The sequence below is a fragment of the Equus asinus genome, chromosome 25, assembly GCF_041296235.1.
Source record: "Equus asinus isolate D_3611 breed Donkey chromosome 25, EquAss-T2T_v2, whole genome shotgun sequence".
Classification (NCBI taxonomy): Eukaryota; Metazoa; Chordata; class Mammalia; order Perissodactyla; family Equidae; genus Equus; species Equus asinus.
This window is the reverse complement of record NC_091814.1, coordinates 20904486-20927297: the sequence shown is the minus strand read 5'-3', so window position 1 is coordinate 20927297 and position 22812 is coordinate 20904486. Positions and strand designations below refer to the sequence as shown.

At 36.2% G+C, this 22812-nt stretch overlaps 1 protein-coding gene across 1 annotated transcript; it reads right to left on the bottom strand.

The window, feature by feature from the left end:
- Positions 1 to 1550: 1550 nt before the first annotated feature.
- On the bottom strand, positions 1551 to 22208 carry LOC106835782 (olfactory receptor 10R2). The gene is given in 4 exon segments (XM_014848392.3): positions 1551 to 2504; positions 2507 to 2536; positions 16213 to 16702; positions 22069 to 22208. Coding segments are annotated over 4 exon segments (1614 nt in total).
- Between the last annotated feature and the right edge of the window lie 604 nt (positions 22209 to 22812).

Genomic DNA, 22812 nt, shown 5'->3' with positions numbered 1-22812 from the left:
GCCAATTAATTTCTCTTTTTATATGTTTAATTTATAAAACATATAAAATCTGTGACAGAAGGATATAAGTAATTTCTCAAATAGGTAAAAAGGAACATTATAACAAAGTGTCAAAAGTAGAAAAGAAAAGATAAATGATAAAAATAGAGTGAAATGATTTAGATGAGAATGGTCATAAACAAGGGAATCATGATTTGGGCCTATGAATGGGCCTTGGGTAATCCATAAACTCCTTAAATTGTAAGCAAGTTTCCCCTTCCTATGTGCATGAGGATAATCTCATGTTGGGATATTGCTTTCAACAGATTGTCAAAGAAATATCTGTTGCAAGATGTGGACTAGGATTAAGGTGATTAACCATGACTATACCACTGGTTAGGCCAATGGCTTGAGTCTTTACAAAAAAATAACTTTTTGGATTCAATATTTACCAATAAACCCCATCATAATACCTTATTCTAGAGTAAAAACAGGCATCAGTGGCACAGGGTGTAAACAAGGGAGTTTTTCTGACCTAGTTTCAATTGAGGCACAAAAGCAATGGGAGAAAAATGTGCCAACTTTCAAAAAAATTAAAAAATTCAGTTAATAGGATATTGAAATACATTCTTTGGAGGAAGCTATTGGAGTTCTTGACACTTCATATTCTCTCATAAGGAGTACCACTTCAAAACTTTGTGCCACCTAGAGTCAAAGGTACAGAGAGGATTGGTATCTTATTCTACGTGAGAAATCTGAATGTAGGAGTCTGTGGCTATTGGTGTGAAGTACCAGAGCTGAGAGAGATGTCTGCACTTCATTGGACTGTGGGAGAGGCAAGGAAGCACAAAATTTTATTTCAGATCAGATATGGGCCAGTTGAGAGAAAAAGTCAATCTGAAATCAGTTAAAGTGGATTTGCCCAAGATGACCTCTAAAAGAGATGTGGAGAACTCTCAGAGTTAAGAGGTAAGTTGACAAGCTGTCAGCCAGAGACAGCTTCAACCCTGTCACAAGAAAGGTAGTAAAAGTTCCAAGTAGGAAATGCTTCCAGAAACCCATGAAATCTCAGTGCATAAGAAGGACTCAGTGTCCAACATCTGCAAGGTCCTGAGAGCACCATTGCCAGAACATGACTGTAACAGTCAAGTAAGAACATTCTTCCACCTGTTGGTTCCCTCTCCCCGACACAAACCTTGAAGATTGGTCATGAAAGCCAGCAGTGAGAGAAGTGGTGGCTGACAGAGCTAATAAATAAGTGAACCTCCCTGGCCCCAATGTAGGCCTCATGAATTAAAGAATACTAACACCAGAGAAAGGAGAAAATTTTAGCACTAAATGAAGCATAGTGTTTCAGTTATTCCAGTGAATTGAATAAGTGAAATTTGAAGGATATCCTGAGATCTCACCTCAGAAGCTGAAAAATAATTTAAAGGACTTGTGAGGAAAAAAATATATTTTAAGATATGCATCTTATAGAGAATTATCATTTCAATGAATTGGTTATATACATAATATGCATGAAAAAAGCAGGGCATTATTTACCATAGAATCTAAAATATAACAATATTTCAATTATACAATTGTACAGATGCTTTTTTCCCCAACACTTTTCTGAGAGCAACTTGTACATCCTTGTTTCTGAGACTGTATACCATAGGGTTTAATAATGGAGTGACAATGGTGTATGTCACCGTTACCAGCCTGTCCTTGCTGGACACATAGTTTGCTGTTGGCCTCAGGTAGATGTAGGAAGCACAGCCATAGTGAACAATAACAACAGTGAGGTGAGAGGCACAGGTGGAAAAAGCTTTCCTTCGGCCTTCAGCAGACGGAATCTTTAGGATTGTCCTCAGAATGCAGCTATAAGAAACACAGATGAACAAAAAGGGGACAACAAGTACAAGAACCCCACAGATGAATATGACAAATTCATGAACATCTGTGTTGGTGCAAGCCAGATGAATGACTGGGGAGATGTCACAGAAGTAATGGTTGATCTTGTTGGCACCACAGAAAGGGAGGCTGAAAACTAAATTTACTATTGTTAGTGAAGCCAAGAAGCCTCCAATCCCACAAGCGGTTGCCAATTTTCCACACACCTGCCAATTCATAAGGATGGGGTAATGCAGAGGATGACAGATGGCAGCATAGCGATCATAACCCATCACTCCCAATAGTAGGCAGTTGGTAATAGCAAAACCAAGGAAGAAGAACATTTGAATGGCACAACAGATGAAGCAGATTGTTTGGGCCACAGAGAGGAGATTGATGAGCATCTTGGGAAGGATGACAAAGGTGTAGAAGGTCTCTGATGTTGAGAGAATGCCAAGGAAGAAGTACATTGGAGTGTGGAGGCTTTGATCTTGACGGATGACACTAACAATAGTGACATTACCACTGAGAATAACTAGATATAGAAAGAGAAAAACCACAAAGAGGGCAAGCTGAATTTCACCAAGGCTCGAAAAACCCAGCAAGAAGAATTCAGTGACCATGGTGATGTTTTCTGCTGTGACCTGTGAAAAAGAGGGAAGACATAAAACGTATTCAGTACCTAGATTCTCTGATTCACTAACCCACTTTTTAAAAACCCTGTGACTTCATGGACACACTCAAATAATATAGGAAAATCTATCTGCAAATGAGTGGATCAGCAAACTTAATTCCATCTCCAATTTTAATTCTTCTTTTTCATGTAACCAAACTTATTCATGTATTCCAGAGATTATAACACGTACGTTTTTGGAGGGCCATTATTCTGGCTACTACAACTTTTGTTGCTACTGGTTCCATTGAGTGGATTCAGACTTCTAGAGACCCTATATACAGTACAGTGGAACTCTGTCCAGTCTTTTTTTGTGCCATCCTCCCATCTTCCAGCACTATATCAGACAATGCTTTACTTTTATTTGAGGGTTTTCACTGCTAATTTCTTTTTTCCAAAGTGGGTGGCCTAGTCCTTCTTCTTAGCCTGTCTTAGTCTGGAAGCTCTGCTGAAATCTATCCACCATGAGTGACCTTGCTGGAATTTGAAATACCAGGGGAATAGCTTTTATGCATTACAGCAACTCACACCCATCACAGTATGGCAACTGACAAATAGGTAGCGTGGTTCCCTGAATGGGAAATAAACCTGGGCCATAATGGTGAGAGCACCAAATCTTAACCTCTAGACCACCAGGGCTGGCTCTACTAGCAACATAAAATCCAAAAATGAAACAACACAATTCTGCTTATAATACTATCAAAAATATATTTAGGATTAAAATTAACAAATGAGGAGCAGGACAGATTCACAGAAAACTACCAAACACTGTTGAGAGGAATTAAAAAAGAATTAAATAAATGAAGAGATATCATTTTCCTTGGCTTTAAAGACTCAATATTATTATGAGGCAGTTCTGAGCAAATTGGTCTTTAGATTCAGCCTAATTTCTGTCAACTCGCAGCAGACTTTCTTGTAAAAATTGACAAAGTGGGGGCTGGGCTGGTGGCATATTGGTTAAGTTCCCGCACTCTGCTTCAGTGGCCTGGGGTTCCTGGATGTGGACCTACACACCACTTGTCAAGCCATGCTGTGGTGGCATCTCACATACAAAATAGGGGAAGATTGGTGTAGATGTTAGCTCAGGGACAATCTTCCTCGCTAAAAAATAAATAAATAAGTAAATAAACAAGCTTTAAAAAAAATTGACAAAGTGATCATAAAATGTATATGAAAAGGATTCAGAATAGCCAAAATAATTGTGAAAAAGAAGAGTAAAGATGGAGGACTTATACTTTCGGATTTCAAAACTTACTCTAAAGATGTAGTAATCGAGAAAGTATGGTACTTGCATGTATTTATACATATAGATCAATGGATAGAACTGAGAGTCTAGAAATATACGCTTCAAAAGCCACCATTATGAAAATGAAGAGAGCACCACACATAGAGGAAAATGTATTTGCAAAATATGTATCTGATAAGGGATTTGTATCAAAAACATATAAATAATTTTTACAATTAAGTAATAAGAGAAACACGCAGTTCAAAAAATAGGCAAACACTTTCAATAGACATTTCATCAAAGTGTATCAGTGGCTAATAGGTATATGAAAATTGGTGCAACATCATTAGTCATTAGGGAAATAGAAAATACAACAACGAGATGACTGTTCACATGCACTAGAATGAGTTTAACTAAAATGATAGACACTAAAATGTGCTAGTGAGGATATAGAGAGACTGAAACTCTCATATTGCTGATGGAAATGTAAATATGCAGTCACTTTTGAAAATGGTAAAACAAACACCTAATTTTTTTTTAATGGTAAAACAAACTTGCCTAATGACTTATATACCTGAGAATTTCATTCTTAGGAATAAACCAAAGAGAAATGAATACTATCCACCCAAAGACCTTTATGTGAAAGTTCATAACAGCATTATTCATAATAGACAAAAGAAGGAAACTATCCAATTGTCTATGAAAAAGTGAATTTATGGATAAACAAAATTTAGTATAGCCATGAAATTGAATACTATTCAGCAATAAAAAGAAATGAACTATAGGTACATGCCATGATATAAATGATCTTCAAAAATATTATGTTAAATGAAAGAAGCCAGGTGCAAAAGACTACACATTTCAAATTCTATTCATATGAAATGTCCAGGAAAGGAAAATCTACGTCAGCAGAAAGCAGATTAGTAGCAACCTGGGAATAGGACCAAATAGGATTTGACTGCCAACAGTCAAGAAGTATCGTTCTGGGTTAATGAAAATGTTCTAAAACTGCATTGTGGTGACAATTATGCAGATCTATTAATTTTTACAATCAAAATGGGTGAATTTCATGGTATATTAAGCTATTTTAAAAAGGTTATTTTGGAGGAAATTCATAGATATAATATTGACTATTTAATTTTTCATATATGAGTGTATTTTAATCACTAAATAAAAACATTTGGGACATTAGGATTCATTTAATTTTCATCAGTTGAGTCTTTCCCTGGGATCTTCATGTGCTTCTGGAACACATCATATATTCAAAAATTTGGGGTAAAATAATTTTAAATTATTAATTATTTATTTTATTTAATTAATTATTAATTATTTAAATAATTAATTATTTCTAGTCTGAAAACTTAGAGTTTACCATGCCAGTAATGCCCAATTCTATCTCCAAGCCCCAGGTAATATAGCCATAAATATATACAAAAAACAGAAGAGAATATCAGATAACTGAAGAATACTGAGAAAGAGGTTCTATCGAATTCAATACAGATGGGTTAAAGTCAGGTTGAAAACAACTATTTATTTCATGTTTGCCCTCCTTGAACAGCCACCATATAGACATTCAATAAAGATAAGAACTTATTTTTCAGCTGATTCAAACTGATAAGACCAAAAGTCTCATTATCTGTATTTATATATGGCATAGCTATACTCCTAAGTAACTAGAATTATCCCTATCATCTTTAATTTTCACTTCCCTTACCCATCAACATCTCTGTTTATAGATATGTGTGGAGTCCACCATGCTTAGATCAAAATGTGGTCCGTTGTAGAGTAACTTAATTCTGATACATAAACTACCTTTAGAACAAACTTTGTATATGAGGCATAGGGGCATGAAAAGCAATGTAAACTGGGGTCAAAGTTTGCTATAGTCTTTTCTGTAGTAAAAATGCAAAGAAACTTAGAGTACTTTTGAAGTCTTTTTCAATGTGTTAATGAATATTGGCCTGAGAGAAATCTATCTTTGATGAAGGATTAGGAAAAAGAAAAAAGCCCAAAGCAACATGGTGTAAAACATACTAGAACACACAAAAAAGGAAGAATAAAACTAAAGACTTGAAAACACTTCAAATCATGCAAACATTTGATAGAACTCAGCAAATGACAGCTCTACAACAAAACATGACAAAAAAATAACAAAAACAGCCACAAACAGAAGAAAACTCTAGCAAAACTAACCAACATTAATTAAATATAGTTAATGAAAGAGAGAAATACTTTCAAAGATTAGAGAGAAAATAATAGACATAGAAGAATGGCAAAGCAGATGCAACATGCACAGAATTGGAGTCTGTATAAAACAAACTCAATATTTAAAACTAATAAAGAAAACTTCCCTGAAATAAAAAAAGATCAGCATCTACACGTTGAAATGATCTGTCATCCTTTCACCTTATTATTATATTTAAATATAAGGAAAAGTGATCTGTGCCTTTGAGCAAAAATGCTGATCACTAACAATAAAAAGAAAATTATGTAGAAATCATATTCCTCGGCAGCAATATACCATGCATGATGAGAGTGTGGAGATTTTCAAGAAATTCAAGGAAGGAAGGTTTGATCCAAGATTTTATTCATAGACATACTGTCCTCATATACAAAAGATATAGCAAAATAGTTTTAAATATGGTAAAACTTCAAGAATATTAAAACCACTAACTTTTCTTGATGAAGTCATTAGATGAAGACATCTATTCACCCAGTGATGTCTGGTGCATCTTTGGCCAATGGTCTAGAGGTGGACTTTAACTAAATATACTTAACTGTAGATTCAAGTAGCATGTAAATGTTATGTACTTGACAAAGAAAGAGTAGCACATTTAAAAAATAAGAAGAGAAAGAACAGAGAAATGGTGAAGTAGCAAAAGCTTATTTACTACTCCACAAGTAATAGATGAGACACAATTGCTATCATTTAAAACTGATCAAACAAATAGTGAATGCCTAAGAAAAAGGACTAAAGATTTAAAAAATCAGATATATTCTCAAAGCGGAACTTAACTCTGTGCATTATATAAGACACATCTATAACAAAATGATTCAGGAAGGGTAAAACATGAAGAGCAGAGAAATTATACCCAGCACACAGAAACCAAAAAATCAAGGGTTATGACCTTGATTTTTGACAGTTTAAAATTCAGACCAGAAGCATTACATGAACAACAACAAAAACAACAAAAGATACTTTTAATGCTAACATCTACAATTCACAATGAAATTACAATAGATTTGAACTTGTGGCCCCCCAAAATAGAGGTACAACCTTCATAAGAAAGAACCTATAGACGATTTACAAGCAGAAACAGGTAGACACGCTAATAATGAGTAGTTTTAATAAAGCTCTCTGGTCAAAGCAAATCGAGAAGAAAAATATAACTAACGATTTAGGAAACCTAAACAGCAAAATTAGTAAGGTATTTCTTATAGGATAGTGAACTTTGTATTCCAATAAAAGAGGATATACTTTCTTTTCAAAGTGCAGGAAATATTTATGAATATTGACTATATTTTAAGTCACAACAAAAATGTCATGCGATGTCACAAATTGAAAAGAATACAAACATATTTCCTAATCCCATGTAATGAACTGCTAATGGATAATAAAGTAAAAAGGCTCTTCCATCTGATAATTTTAAGACACTATTAAGCAATTGTTGGGTCAAAGAGTAAATACAAAGTAAAATAAAATAAGTTCTACAAAATAGTGTCAATTATATTCTACATATTAGAATATAGGGCTAAATTATTTTACCAAAATATATACACAAACATGAATTATATTTATATAAATTTAAATTATATATTATAAATACAAACTATATAAATATATATAAATATACTGCATGTTAAAATTAGACCCTCAACAAATTAGTAGTAGTGATTTGGATTACATGACCAGCAACAGAAATATTTGCTAATAGGATTACAAATTGGTTATAAATTTAGGGAAAGAAATTGAGCAAAATATATCAAAAACTCTTAAAGTACAGCCATTCCATTTTTTTCCAGTAATTCCATTTTTGAAAAGCTACTCTACCATAACAGATTTCTGCAGAAAGTTATATTTATGGTAAGGAAAATTTGGCAGTCAAATATGGTCTCCTAGTATTAGGTTTAAGAAGGTTGTATTATGTGAGGGATGAAAGTGTAGGATCTGAAGATAAGCAACTTGAATTTGGGTGCCAGTTCTTCCGTTTGGTGACTATGTGACCTTGACAAGTTACTTCACCTGTCTTTGTTAAAGTTTCTTCATCTGGACAAGAGTAGATGTGAGGAGTAAATGTTTTTGTGTATGTAAAGTGCTTAAAATGGCACCTACTACATAGAAGACGTGCTACTACTGGTGTTATTTTCTTTGGCTATTATTTTCCTTGCTGTTTCCTTTCTAAACAAATCAGCCATTCTAAGACAGTCATTTTGAAACCTTGTGCTTATTCCATCACTGAGATTATAGAATCAAGTTAGTGGTCAACACCTGCAGTTTTAAAATCCAAATAGAATAGATGAGAGAAGCAGAGAAGACACTGGGGGAAGTACACAAGGTAGGAGTAGCCCTTATCTAAAGTGAACGTTTTGCTTCAGTCTGTGTGTGTGCATGTGCTCATGCACGCCAGGTGGCAATTAAATGATATTTCTTACTTTGTCTTGCAGGTGGAGCTATGAACACACGATATACAACACAATGGACTGATGGCTTTTTTGGAAAATGAGCTTTCTTTACCTCTTCAGGCCCCCTGGTTCCCATATCTGGTGTTTTTAACAAGATTGATTCTTCTCTACAGGCAGAATTCTGGAATCTGAAGACATTCAGGTTTCTAAAAAGAAAAATAAATATCCACGATACTGTTTATTGTCAATATTGTTTGCCTTTCCTATCTCATAGTAGGGCCTGAAGAGGAAATTAGAAGGGACAAATCCATTCAAGGCAGGAGTCTATCGATTTTTGCTTCCACTGCTTTTGACCTGGGAAGGTCATCTGGAAGAGATTATTTCAAGAATTCTTTGGGAAGCAAGGACACAGGGTCTTGAGAATGAGAGGCGTGGCATTGCAGACACAAACAGCTTGGAAAAGGTGGCAAGAAATAGGAGAATAAATAGCGAAGTGGGAATTGAAACAGTTCAACTGGGAAGAAGTGGTGAATGCAGAGACATTAAAATTTTCTTTTAATCAATTCCCTTCTTACTCAAAACCTTGTAATGATCTCTGCAAACTTTATAATGTTCCCAACTCTTTAGCAAAAAAAAAAGGGGAGGGTGAGATATTGATAATCTGGTTTCTCACTACACTCCAAGTTCATCTCTTCCATCTCCCACATTTTATCCCAATATTTTAATCACACGGAACTTCATGTAGTTCATTGAGCATTCAGTGAGCCATGTCATATCACAGCAATGCCTTTTCCTGTTTAGGGCAGATCATCTGAACTCTCAGGAAAGAGCAAATCATTTGCTCTCAAGTCTCATTCCTGTAGCACTTTTTCCAATTGAAAAACTATTTATTGAGTACATACTAAGTCACAACCACTCCATTAGGTGTTTGCGATACATCAGTGAACAAAAAGATTCCTGCCCTCGTGAAACATAAATTCTAGAACCTCTCACATTTTAGATAATTCTCTTGCCCAGGAATATTCGAGTTCTTGGAAAACAAAGACCATGTTGTTGTTCATTTGACAAAAGTTTATGTGCCAGGCACCATGTATTCACATGCATCTCTCCAAGCCCATGAGCATCAGAGTTCCTAGCAAATAACAAATATCCAAAATCAATGTGAGAAAATCAATGATTACACAAATTAATACAAGAATAAATCATTGTAACTGATTCATAAGTATTTGTCATGTGGCTGATAGAGGTGTTAAATGAGCAAGGAAGTTAAGGCACAAATTCACATATTTATTTTAGTAGCATTATTTTGAGAAAATATTAAATCATTCTAAATCTCAATTTTCTTTTCTGCAGTTTGGGATATTATGAGGATTAATGAGCAGATAAGTAAAAATTGTAGCCCAGAATTACACATAAGGAGCCCTAATTATTTCCTTCTTTTCTTCCTTCTTGAAATTGATACTAGGGATATCTTCTATGACCATTCTGCAACATCTCTAATGTTTTCCTTTTTTAATCTTAAGACCTCAACCTGAGCACTATCTTGTTTTCCCATCCAGCTACTTTCCCTATTATCACCCCTCAATCCTTCACTATCATTATATATAGATCACAATTCTAAAAAGATCTCAATAATTTCTGAATTGAATATAAAAGGAAAGGTATAACTAGTTATTATCTATGAGTTAGCATAAATGTGCTATAAGATTTTAGATCATTTAATGAGTCATATTCCTGAAGCTATTTATGACATAAGGAAAAACAAGTCACCAATGTCAAAGTTTCACTTTCCCCAAAATGTGAATCCTAGGGTACAGTGGAATCCAGTTGTCCTATCTCCTAATCACGGCCCAGGACCTTTAAGGAAATGCCCAAGAACTTTGCCACAAATAGCACCATTCCTAGTGTATTACAGATCTTCCTCCCATTCTCTTAAAATTTTACAGTTAACAAAAAACCACCAGTAACAAAAAACTCACCATCATATTCCCTGAACAGAGCTCATTGTGTCTCTTCTGAATGGACTGACCCAGCTAAACCTTGATGAGTATTATTAATAGGCATTTCTCTGGTTATGAACATTAGTGGTAATTGGTAATTTTTCTACCCAGCACCCTAGGGAGTCATTACCATATTCCTCCTGAAACAGGTCCTGCCTTCCCTCAATTAGAAACTACGATCCAGGGGGAAAATTGACCTCACAGCTCTTTTGCCAAAAGATAAACCATGCAATAGACTAGGGGAATTTGCTAGTTTCCTATTTTATATGCCCCAGTGAGGTAACTCGTTAAAAATCTAGAAGATGCTGGACACTGTTAACCCTCTCCCATGGGCATTCTCCTGTAGTTCCTGATTTTCATCCTTTGCTTGGAGGCAAGAATTCCCATGCTTTTCTACCTTGCACTCCAGCCTCTATTCCAAAGGAGAAGAATATGTTTTTCGAAGTGACAGAGCAATGGACTGGTGTAGGTCCAGCAGTGACAACAGCAAAAGCAAATCTGGGGGATGCAATCCAGTGTGGAAGTACTCAGTTGGAGGGCCTGGAGACGCTATTTGCATATTTATTCATTCCAAAAGCATATACTTAGTTCTTAATTCTATCATGAAACAGGTTTTTTTTATTCAGGTATAATTGACATACAATGTTATATTAGTTTCAAGTGTCCACCATAATGATTTGATAATTGTATGTATTGTGAAATGATCACCACAATAAGTCTAGTTAACATCCATCACCATACACAGTTACAATATTTTTATGTGTGATTAGAACTTTTAAAATTTACTTTCTTAGCAACTTTCAAACATTCAGTACAGTATTACGAGCTCTAGTTACCATGATGTACGTTACATCCCCATGCATTGATTTTATAACCCTACCTTTATTTTGTACCTTTTTACTCCCTTAACCCATTCCACCCACTTGCCACCCTCCACCTTAGGCGACCACCGATCTCTATTCCCTGTATCTTTGAGCTTTGTTTTTTCTTTTACTTTTGGTTTTGTTTTAGATTCCACATAAATGAGATCATATGGTATTTGTCTTCTCTGCCTGACTTATTTCACATAACAGAATGCCCTTAATATCCATACATATTGTTGAAAATGTCAAGATTTCATTCTTTTTTTATAGTTGAATAGTATTCCATTGTATATATATATAACACATTTTCTTTATCCATTCACCCATTGATGGACACTTAGGTTGTTTCCATACCTTGGCTATTGTAAATAATGCTGTAAAGAACATGAGGCTGCACATATCTTTTCAAGTTAGTATTTTCACTTTCTTCAGATAAATACTCAGAAGGGGAGTTGCAGGATCATATGGTAGCTCTAGTTTTAATTTTTTTGAGGAACTTCCATACTGTTCTATAGCGACTGTACCAATTTACATTCCCAAGAAGAGTACATTCCCACAAGGGTTCCTATTTTTCACATCCTCACTAGGATTATTTTTGTTTTTTTGATAATAGCCATTCTAACAAATGTGAGGTGATATTGTGGTTTTGTTTTGCGTTTCCCTGATGATTAGTGTTTTTGAGCACCTTTTCACGTACCTGTTGACTATCTATATGTCTTCTTTGGAAAAATATCTGTTCGTATCTTTTGCCCATTATTTAATCAGTTGTTGTTGTTGTTGTTTTTGCTAAGGAACTGTATGTGTTCTCTACATATTTTGAATATTAACCCCTTATCAGGTACGTAATTTGCAATTTTTTCCCATTCAGTAGGTTGCTGTTTCGTTTTGTTGATGGTTTCCTTTCCTGTGCAGAAACTTATTAGTTTTGTGTAGTACCACTGCTGTATTTTTGGTTTTTGTTGCCTTTGCTTTTGGTGTCAAATCCAAAATATCATTGCCAAGTTGACATCAAGGAGCATACTGCCTATGTTTTCTTCTAGGAGTTTTATGGTTTCAGGTCTTATACTCAAGTCTTTAATTCATTTTGAGTTAATTTTTGTGCATGGTGTAAGATAGTGTTCCAGTTTCATTCTTTTGCATGTTGCTGTCCAGTTTTCCCCAAATCGTTTGTTGAAAAGACTGCCCTTTCCTTGTTGTATATTCTTGTCTCCTTTGTCATAAATTAATTGACTATATATTCAGGGTTTATTTCTGGGTTCTCTATTCTGTTCCATTGATCCATGCATCTGTTTTTATGTTAATGCCATACTGTTTTAACCACTATAGATTTGTAACATAGTTTGAAACCATGGAACTTTATCCTTCCTTTTCAATATTGCTTTGGCCATTTGAGGTCTTTTGTGGTTCCATACAAATTTTAGACTTGTTTATTCTAGCCCTGTGAAAAATGCCATTGAAATTTTAATAGAGATCACATTGGATCTATAGATAACTTTGGATAGTATACACATTTTAAAAATATTAGTTCTTCTATTCCATGATTCCAGAATATCTTTCCATTTTTTTCTGCCTTCTTCAATTTCTTTCATCAATATCCTATAGTTTTTGGTGTATAGGTCTCTTTCATTTCCTTGGTTAAATTGATTCCTAGATATTTTATTCTTTTTGATGCAACTGTAAATGGGATTATTTTCTTAATTTCTCTTTCTAGTATATCATCATTAGTGTATAGACATACAAGAGATTTCTGTATATTGATTTTGTATCCTGCAACTTTACTGAATTCATTTATTGGTTGTAACACTTTTTTGCTGGGGGTCTAGGATTTTCTATGTCTAGTATCATGTCACCCATGAATACTGACAGTTTTACTTCTTCCTTTCCAGTTTGGATGCATTTTGTTGTTGTTTCTTGTCTAATAGCTCTGGCTAGGACTTTCAACCCTACGTTAAATAAAAATGGCAAGAGTGGATATCTTTGTCTTGTTTCTGATATTAGAAGAAGGGTTTTCAGCTTTTCACTACTGAGTATGATATTAGCTGTGAGTTTGTCATATGTGGCCTTTATTATGTTGAGGTATGTTCCCTCTGTACCCACTTTTGTTTAGAGTTATTATTATATATGGATGTTGAGTTTTGTGAAAAGCTTTGCCTGCATCTATTGAGATGATCGTATGATTTTTATCTTTCATTTTGTTAATGTAGTGTGTCATGTTGATTGATTTGTGGGTGTAGAACCATCCTTGATTCCCTTGAATATATATTACTTGATCATAGTGTATGATCCTTTTAATATATTGTTGAATTCAATTTGCTAATATTTTATTGAGGATTTTTGCATCTATGTTCGTCAGGGATATTGGCCTGTAATTTTCCTTTCTTGTGATATTTTGGTTTGGTTTTGGTATCAAGGTAATACTGGCCCTATAAAATGAGTTTGGAAGTATTCCATCCTCTTCTATTTTTTGGAAGAATTTGAGAAAAATTGACATTAATTCTTTGAATGTTTGGTAGAATTCACCAGCGAAGTCATTTGGTCCAGGACTTGTTTGTAGGGAGTTTTTAAATTACTGATTCAATCTCCTTATTAGTAATTGGTCTGTATAGATTTTATGTTTCTTCATGATTCGATCTTGAAAGGTTGTATCTTTCTAGGAATTTATAATGTTTTTTAGGTTGTCCAATTTTTTGGCATAGAATTTTTTGGCATCAAAATCTCTTATGATCCTTTGTATTTCTGTGGTTGTAATGCCTGCTCTTTCATTTTTGAGTTTATATATCTTTGCCCTCTCTCTTTTTCCTGTTGAACTTAGCTAACAGCTTGTTAATTTTGTTTATTTTTCAAAGAGCCAGATCTTGATTTCATTGATCTTTTCTATTGTTTTTTCAGTCTCTATTTCATCTCTTTCTGCTCTGATCTTTATTATTTTCTTCCTTATACTAATTTTGGGTGTCATTTGTTCTTTTTCTAGTTCCTTGAGGTGTAAAGTTAGATCATTTATTTGAGATTTTTTCTTGTTTCCTGAGGTAGGAATTTATAGCTTTGAACTTCCCTCTTAGAACTTCTTTTGCTGCATTCCATCAGTTTTGATATATTGTAGTCCCGTTTTTGTTTGTCTCAAGGTATTTTTTAATTTTTCTTTTGATTTCTTCATTGACCCATTGGTTATTCAGTGGCATGTGGTTTAGTCTCCACATATTTGTGCTTTTTCTAGGTTTGTTCTTGTAATTAATTTCTATTTTCATACAATTGTGGTCAGAAATGATGCTTGATACAATTTTAATCTTCTTAAATTTGTTAAGACTTGTTTTGTGGCCTAATATATGCTTTACTTTGGAGAATGTTTTATGTGCACTTATGAAGTATGTATATTCTGTCACTTTTGGATGGACTTCTCTGTATTTATCTATTAAGTCTATCTGGTCTAATGTGTCATTTAAAGCTGATGTTTCCTTATTGATTTTGTATGGATGTTCTATCTGTTGATGTAAGTGGGGTATTAAAGTCCCCTACTATTATTGTATTGTTCTCTATTTCTCCCTTTAAGTCTGTTTATATTTACTTACATATTTAGATGTTCCTATGTTGGGTGCATATATGTTTATAAATGTTATATTCTCTTGTTGAATTGACCCCTTTATCATTATGTAATGCCCTTCTTTGTTTCTTATTACAGTCTTTGTTTTAAAGTCTACTTTGTCTGACATAAGTATAGCTACTTCAGCTTTCTTTTGGTTTCCATTGGCATGGTATATCTTTCCTCATCCCGTCACTTTTGCTCTACGTATGTCCTTATGCCTGAAGTGAATTTCTTACAGGCAACATATACATGGATCTTGCTTTTTTTTTTTTTAATCTATTCTGCCACTTTGTCTCTTTTGATTGGATAATTTAGTCCATTTACATTTAAAACAATTACTGATAGGTAGGTACTTGTTGCCATTTTGTTAATCGTTTTCTGGCTGTTTTGTAGTTCCTCTGTTCCTTCCTTCTTCTTTTGTTCTCTTTCTTTGTGGTTTGATGACTTTCTCAGGGGATATGCTCAGAGTCCATTCTCATTGTCTTTTGTGTTTCTACTGTAGATTTTTGCTTAGTGGTTACCATAGGGCTTATATATACCAATTTATATTTATAATAGTCTTTTTTTGAGTTGGTGACAACTTAAGTTTGAATGCATTCTAAAGCCTTATATTTTTACTCTCCATCTCTCACATTTTATGTTTTTGATGTCACATTTTGCATCTTTTTATCTTGTGTATTCCTTAGCTCCTTTCTGGAAGAAACTGGCAAGCTGTAGTGAGGCAGAGGGAAGTGCAAAGATGGCATCCTCTGGCCTCCATTCCCTAAGAGCACCTCTGTAGCATCTAAATGTGTGTCTAACCTTAAGCTTTCCCCTAAGGCCAAAGCCCTAGGCTTTTTTTTCACAGAAAGACTGGAGATGTGTTTCAGTCTGATGTCTATGCATTGCCCAGGGAATGCTGACCTGCCTAGGAATGCAAGCCCCTCTGGCCACCAGAACCTGGCAAATAAAGGGGTATCCCCTGGGCAGTAGCCAAAAAAACAGGCACCAGACATAAAAACTGGTGTGCCAGACACATATAAGAGCTCCCCTCTGAGAGATGCTGGCTCTCTGGAGAATGGCAAAGGGAGAGTGCAAAGCTAGTGTCTGATCACTGAGGTCTAAGGAAAAGTGAACAGTCAGCCTTTAAATGTGTGTTTAATTTGAAGCCTGCCCCTCAGGCTGAAGCTATAATGATAAGCAAACAGGCCTCTTTCACAGAAAGATTGAGCTCCTAGGTCTGTTGCTTCTTGCTGTGTCCTGGTGGTGGTAGCTGTTAAGAGCTCTTTCTGTATTGGATACAGTTTTGTGGGACCCATGAGGACAAGCCTCATTGGTCACCAGAGCCAAGTGATGTAGAGGTGGCCCCTAGCAGCAGCTGCAAAAATCAGGGAGCCAAATAAGGTTATAAGTACCTTTCTGGAAGATACCAGCAAGCTGAAGCAAGGCAGAGAAAGAAGGCAAAGATTTCGTTCCCTAGCCTCCATTCCCTGAGAGCACCTCTGTAGGCCTCTATAATGTGTCAAACCACAAGATTTCTCCTTAGGCCACAACTCCTGGACAAGTAAACAGGCCTCTTTCTCTAAAAGGCTAGGGGTTTGTTTCAGTCGGCTATCTGTGCAGTGCCCTGGGAGTGGTAATCTGTCAAGAACTGTGTCTCCCATTGTTACAGTTCCATGGGACCCAGGAACACAAGCCACCTTGGCCTCCAGAGCTAGGTGATCAAGGGCATCCCCTGGGTACAGCTGCAAAAACTGGGTCACCAGATGTAAAAACTGGGGCACCAGACATGTGTAAAAGTTCCCCTCTGGGAGATACTGCTGCTCTGGAATGCAGCAGAGGGAGAACGCAAAGATGGATCTCACTGGCTGGAGTGAGGCAGAGGGGGAGTGCAAGAATGGCACCCTTAAAAAAAGAAAAAAAAAGAAAGAAATGGAAACAAAAAGAAAAATAACCAAATATGATGCTAATTCCCTGGCTTTAGCAAGGCACCAGGAGAGCAGGAAGATGGCACTCACCAGTCTTTGACCCCAAGGAGTATCCCGGCAGGCCCATGACCCTCAGACCAATGCTTTAAAATTAAGAAATGAATCTCTTTCACATAAAGTCTGGGCACTTTTCAAAGAGTCACTTCTGCACTGTGCCTTGGTGTAGGTGGGTCTGTGCAAGGGGCCTTTAAGAGCCGTTCCTTGGTTCAGCACAGCACTGTGGGTCTTGCAGGAACAAGCCCCACTGATCTTAAAAACTAGATGTTTTGGGGGCTTGTCTCTCAGGTTTTAAAAGTTGGAGTGCTCAATATGGGGTATGAACACTTCTCTTCTCAGGAAGAAGCTCCAGGTTTTGAGTTCTCTCCCAATTGTCAGTTGCCATGCCAGGGGTGAGGTTTCTCAGCAGAAACTTTGGAGGGCAGTAAGAAAGTAGATGATATACTTAAGTGCTGAAAGAACAAAACTGACAACCAGGAATACTTTACCCAGCAAAGCTGTCTTTCAGAAATGAAGGAGAGAGAAAGATGTTTCCAGAAAAATAAAAGTTGAGGGATTTCATCACCACTAGACCTGCCTTACAAGAAATGCCTAAAAGAGTTCAAGTTGAAATGAAAGGATCCTAATTATTAACGTGAAACATATGAAAATATAAAATACACTGGTAAATGTAAGTATATAGTCAAATCCAGAATATTCTAATACTGTAATGTGGCAGTATGTTAATTACTTACCTCTGGTATAAAGGTTAAAAGACAAAACCATAAAAATAACCATATATACAATAATTTGTTAATGGATAAACAACATAAAAAGATGTAATTCATGACATCAAAAACATAAAATGTGGTGTGGGGAATAAAATGGTAGAGTTTGGTATGTGATCAAAATTGTTATCAGCGTTAAATAGACTGTTTTAATCCTAGTATGTTCTATTTCAGCCTCACGATAACCACAAAGCAAAACACCTCCAGTAGATACACAAAAGACACAGAGGAAAGAATTAAAACACACCACTGTGAAAAGTCAATTCACAATGTTAGACAATAAGGAACAAAGAAAGGAACAAAGGACTAGAAAACAGTAAGAAAACAATTAACAAAGTAGTAATAGTAGGTCCTTACCTAACAATAATTATTTTAAATGTAAATAGATTAAATTCTCCAAACAAAAGTCTCAATGGATAAAAGAAAATAAATAAACAAGACCCAAGTCTATACTGCCTACAAGAAACTCACTTCAGCTCTAAGCACATACAGATTCACAGGGAAGGAATGGGAAAAAATATTGCATGCAAATAGAAAGCAAAATAGAGCAAGAGTAGCTACAGTGATGACAGACAAAACAGACTTTAAATCAAAACAAGAACAAGAGACAAAAAAGGTCATCATATAATGTTAAAGGGGTCAATTCATGAAGGAGCTATAGCAATTCGAAATATATGTGCACCCAATATTGGAACACCTAAATATATTAAGCAAATACTAACAGATATGAAAGGAGAATTAGACAACAATACAATAGTAGTATGGGGTTTCGATGCCCAACTTTCACCAATAGATAGATCATCCAGACAGAAAATCCATAATAAATCATTGAACTTGAACTATACTTTAGACCAACTAGACCTAACAAACATAAACAGAACAATTGACCCAAAAGCCAAAAACAGCCAAACTTCCATCTTCTCAAGAAGACATGAAGAACATCCTCCAGGACAGATCATATGTTAGGTCATATAACAAGTCTTAAATATTTAAGAAGACTGAAATCACACCAAGTATCTTTTCCAACCATAATACTATGAAACTAGAGATCAATAATGGCTGCCACTCACTCCTGAATGCCAACGACATTTATTAACACTGAATTTTGATTTATTTTTGTTTGTTTGTCACAATTCTGCCTTCTATGTGCTGAAATGACCTACTAAGAATTTAATATGGCACCAGCTTTGAGAAAACACCTTGAAATAGAAGTATACCACCTTGTGTAAGAAACATAATCTGAAACTTTAATTAGTATATGGTGGGGTTGTTGGAAACCCAAGGAGTGAGATGGAGGGATCAATTCTCAATATTTAACCTCCAATTTTACTCAAAATAATTTCTTCCCAGAGTTTTCTCTCCATTTCATCCAAATTCTCTGCTGGCCTATAGAATTTGGGCCCCAAAGGAAAAACACTTCTTCAATAATGGAGTCATTAGATCAATGAGAACAATTGGTCATTTCAGGTTTCCCAAGCTATTGAAAAAACTAGGAGATAAAGGAATTATGGTGTTGCTTAGGGTGATCTTCCGACTTTCTGAGGAAATTAGGCTATAGGCTTGTTACAGAGATCAGAAGAAGAGAGGAAATGTTAAGAATGTTTTATCATTCTTTATTGTACTACCATGCCTAGAGATAAGAGAAGACATCTACAGTCCCATGAAGGTAGTTTCTCCAAGGGTTCTAACTTCCCAGGAACAAATATTTTAATCAAATGCCAACTGAGTACTAGGCTAAGTGAAGTAGGGGAACATAGAAAGGGCAAATGAATAGACTGTTCGTAAATAAATAACAATTATATCACTATAACAACTTTTTAAAATTTTTTTTAATTAAAAAATTTTTAAATATTTTCCCTGTTAACTTATTTTGCATTCCATGTTCTTGTATTGAAAAGTGTAATGGTAGTGCTTAAATTGAACATCAAGTCCAACAGCTGCATAATATTGAGATGATAGAGCTGTGTTAGAACTAAAGGAGGGATGAACATCACCCACAGGTCCTTACTACAGCTAATTTGTAGTTTGGGATAGTCTCTTCTCAGGAGTAGTGAATACACTTTTTTTTAACCTTGTGTTGTTTGATCCAATAGCCAATTCTCTATCTCCATCATGCTTAATCTGCGAGCAGTTGGATTACCATAACAGCCTCCTAACTGGTCCCTCTGCTTCTACTTTTATCCCCCATTATGGGTAATAACTGAATTCATCTGCTACCACTCTCTCCTTCCATCTCTCCATTACAGCACATGGTCTCCCTGGACTTCCTAGAACACCCCAGGTGTGCTCCAGCCTTCAAGTCTGCACTGACTATCGTATGTGTCATAATATTCTTTCCCAGATGTGCATGCAACTGCTGACTTGCTCACCTCTTTCATTCCTTTGCTTAAATGTCCCCTTCTTAATGAGGCCTCTCTGAACACCCTATTTAAAATCGTCACTCCCAACACCTCCACTCTCTCATCTTGCTCCACCTTTCTTCCATAGCACATGCTAATTTCTAACATGTTATATAATTTTCTAATTCATCTTGTTTACTGTTTATCTTTTTTTTTCTCTGCGCTAGGATATAGACTCCATGAAGGAAAGACTCTTTTTTGTTCACTAATGTACCCTTTAACTAGAAAAGCGCCCAACACTTAAGTGCTCAGTAAATAGTACTTTATTAGATTAAACACGGACATTTTTGGAATTATGTAAAGGAAGAGATATCTCTGTGTGTGCAAACACGTGTGTACATGCTTGAAAGTCTAGCAGTGAAATAGAAATTAGAGAAATATTATTTTGATTTGTTCAACAATCTTTCTTTAGGGAAATTTCTCTCTCTGACTCCGTGTAAAACAGTTAAGGAAATGAATTACAGGAATTATCTTCTTGGCCACAGGTGTGGGCTTGTGGCTCCAGTGAAGCAAAACATTTTCTCTAACCCAGGGTTTATAATCCTGAGTAAAGACAGAGGGAGTTGAAAATCATACAATGACAATTTCCTAAAGAGATTGACAAGATCTTACAACCGAGAATCTTTGGAGCTGCTCTGTTTATTTCAAAAGGCCTGGTTATTGAGTCTTTCTTCATGGGCATAAACTGTCTACAAACCTTCAAAAAATTATCACCTTTACTTACTTAAATTAAGCAGGTTTGGTGTCAAGAACTGTTAAAGAGTCTGAGATTTTGCACTAACTGCAAGCTAAAATGTCTGCTACAATTCATGGAAGCTAGTAGAAGAATTCCAGGTCAAAGACAAAGGACAATTTATTACTTATAGTAGTCACAGTAGCCAGAGTATCAAAATTTATGTCGATCCCCAAATTCCATAGGGAAATGTGGAGAGGGCCAGTGACACCTGCACATACAGTAGTGTGTTTTACAGGACAGGTGACCAGGACAGTCTTAACCTTTCCCTCAGCTTGACTAAACTTCAGACAGACTTCTTCTTGATTCTAGACGGCTGACCTCCCTTTTCTTCAAGGATTTACTTTAGGAAACTTGTAATTGTAAATTCTTTTTCTGTCCCTCTGAGATGTAAATCTTTTTAAAAGCCTCTGGTCAGTTTTACAAGCCAGAAGTATCTTTCTTAAAAACCCAGGAACCATCTCTTTGAAATATAATCATCAAGGAAGATGTTTTTATGTTCTAGTTTCTGTGAAGGGTAGGAACTTTGGTAGGCACCTTGCTACAAGTTGCAAAACTACCTCCTCTCATAAAGCAATGGAAGTTTATTTTTTTAAGCCAATTAGCAAACACAGAAGGCCTAAGGTCCTCCACTAGCTCTCTCTAGCCTTTAAAAAATCTCGGTTTTTGTTATGGCAGAGTTGTTGAGTTCAGACTGAGTTTTTGTCTTTCTCCTCTATTACATAGCCTTGAGTAAAGTCTTCCTTGCTTGTTTAACATTGTTTGGCTCAATTTTTCTTTTGACATAGGGAACCTAAAACTTTTATATGGGAAATAAGCACACCTATCTCCAGAGAGAAACAATATCCTTCTTTTCTAAGACTGTTCACTGTAGAAAAGATATTCTGCAACAAAAGCGGTCTGTACCTCTGCTCTCAAGGTGAGCAGAAAAGTGAGAGATGCCTGAAGAATTGTTTCTCAACAGTTAGTTCTTTACCTTGAAACTAATGCAAATCTAACTTATTTTTTGAATGTTTTTCTATTATATTATGATAGTAAATCCTTTTTATTGTCTTTGGAGAAGCAGATTTGTCTAGAGAAAAATCTCTACATAGAATATTTTTCCCTTGAAGACAGAAATTTTAGAGTTTTTCCCCAAAGTGGTTATACCTAAGGAGATAATTTTGGATTCAAAGTCATCATTTCTTGAGTGATGCCAGCAAAACGGCTAAAGATGTCCCTCGCATATACCCTTCCTCCTAACAACAATAATTTGTTATCTATCCAGGGATGAAAGTGCCTTCATGGGAGCTTTGGGATCCAGCCGGTAGATTGTGAAGCTAGTGCAGCCCATGAACAAGAAAGGCCATTTTAAGAAGGCAGGCTTGCTTTCAGGCAGCTGACTCACCAACCATGATCCTGGCCACAAACTCGGAAACAGTTCTGTACACCCGAAAACTTGGCTACAGCCCCATTTGCCTTTGGGTCTGTCACCAGCATCATACACCAAGGGACCCAGGAGGAGTCACACCCACTCATGCATCTCATGATAGACATATGACCTCGATCCCAACTGTAGACCTTGAAGTGGCCAATGAACCAGATCCAGCCCCTCCCAGCCCTGGTGAGGGAGCTCCTGGAAGTAAGCCTGCCAAACCTGATCAGATTATACATTCTGAAAGGGCCCTGTAACTGGGCTCCAACCTATTCCAGTCACAGTCCAAGAACAGATTTACTGGCACAGGGACCTTTCAGAAGATACTCCCATCTGCACCCCTGGAGATCCTAAAAGGGCCCTATATGTGGCTCCAACCACTTCATACCCATAGTCTACCAGCAGACCTGCCAGCCCAGGGCCCCAGTAGGAGGCACCTCTGTCTGTGCTCCCAGAGATCCTGAAAGGGAAGGGTCTTATACTTGGTTCCAGTCGCTCTAGCCACAGTCATGGACCATTCCAGCCCACCCAGGGATCTGGCTGGAGATAGACCCATCTAGGCCTCCAGAGCTAGGTCTGCAGACCTCAAACTTGTCTGTGGAACTTGAAACAGCCCTGGGGCTTGGTTCTAGCCCCTCTTAACCCTGATCCAGGGCCAGTCCTGCCTATCCAGAGGCTCATCCGGTGACCAGGCAGCAGCCCTCCCAGGGACCTGGT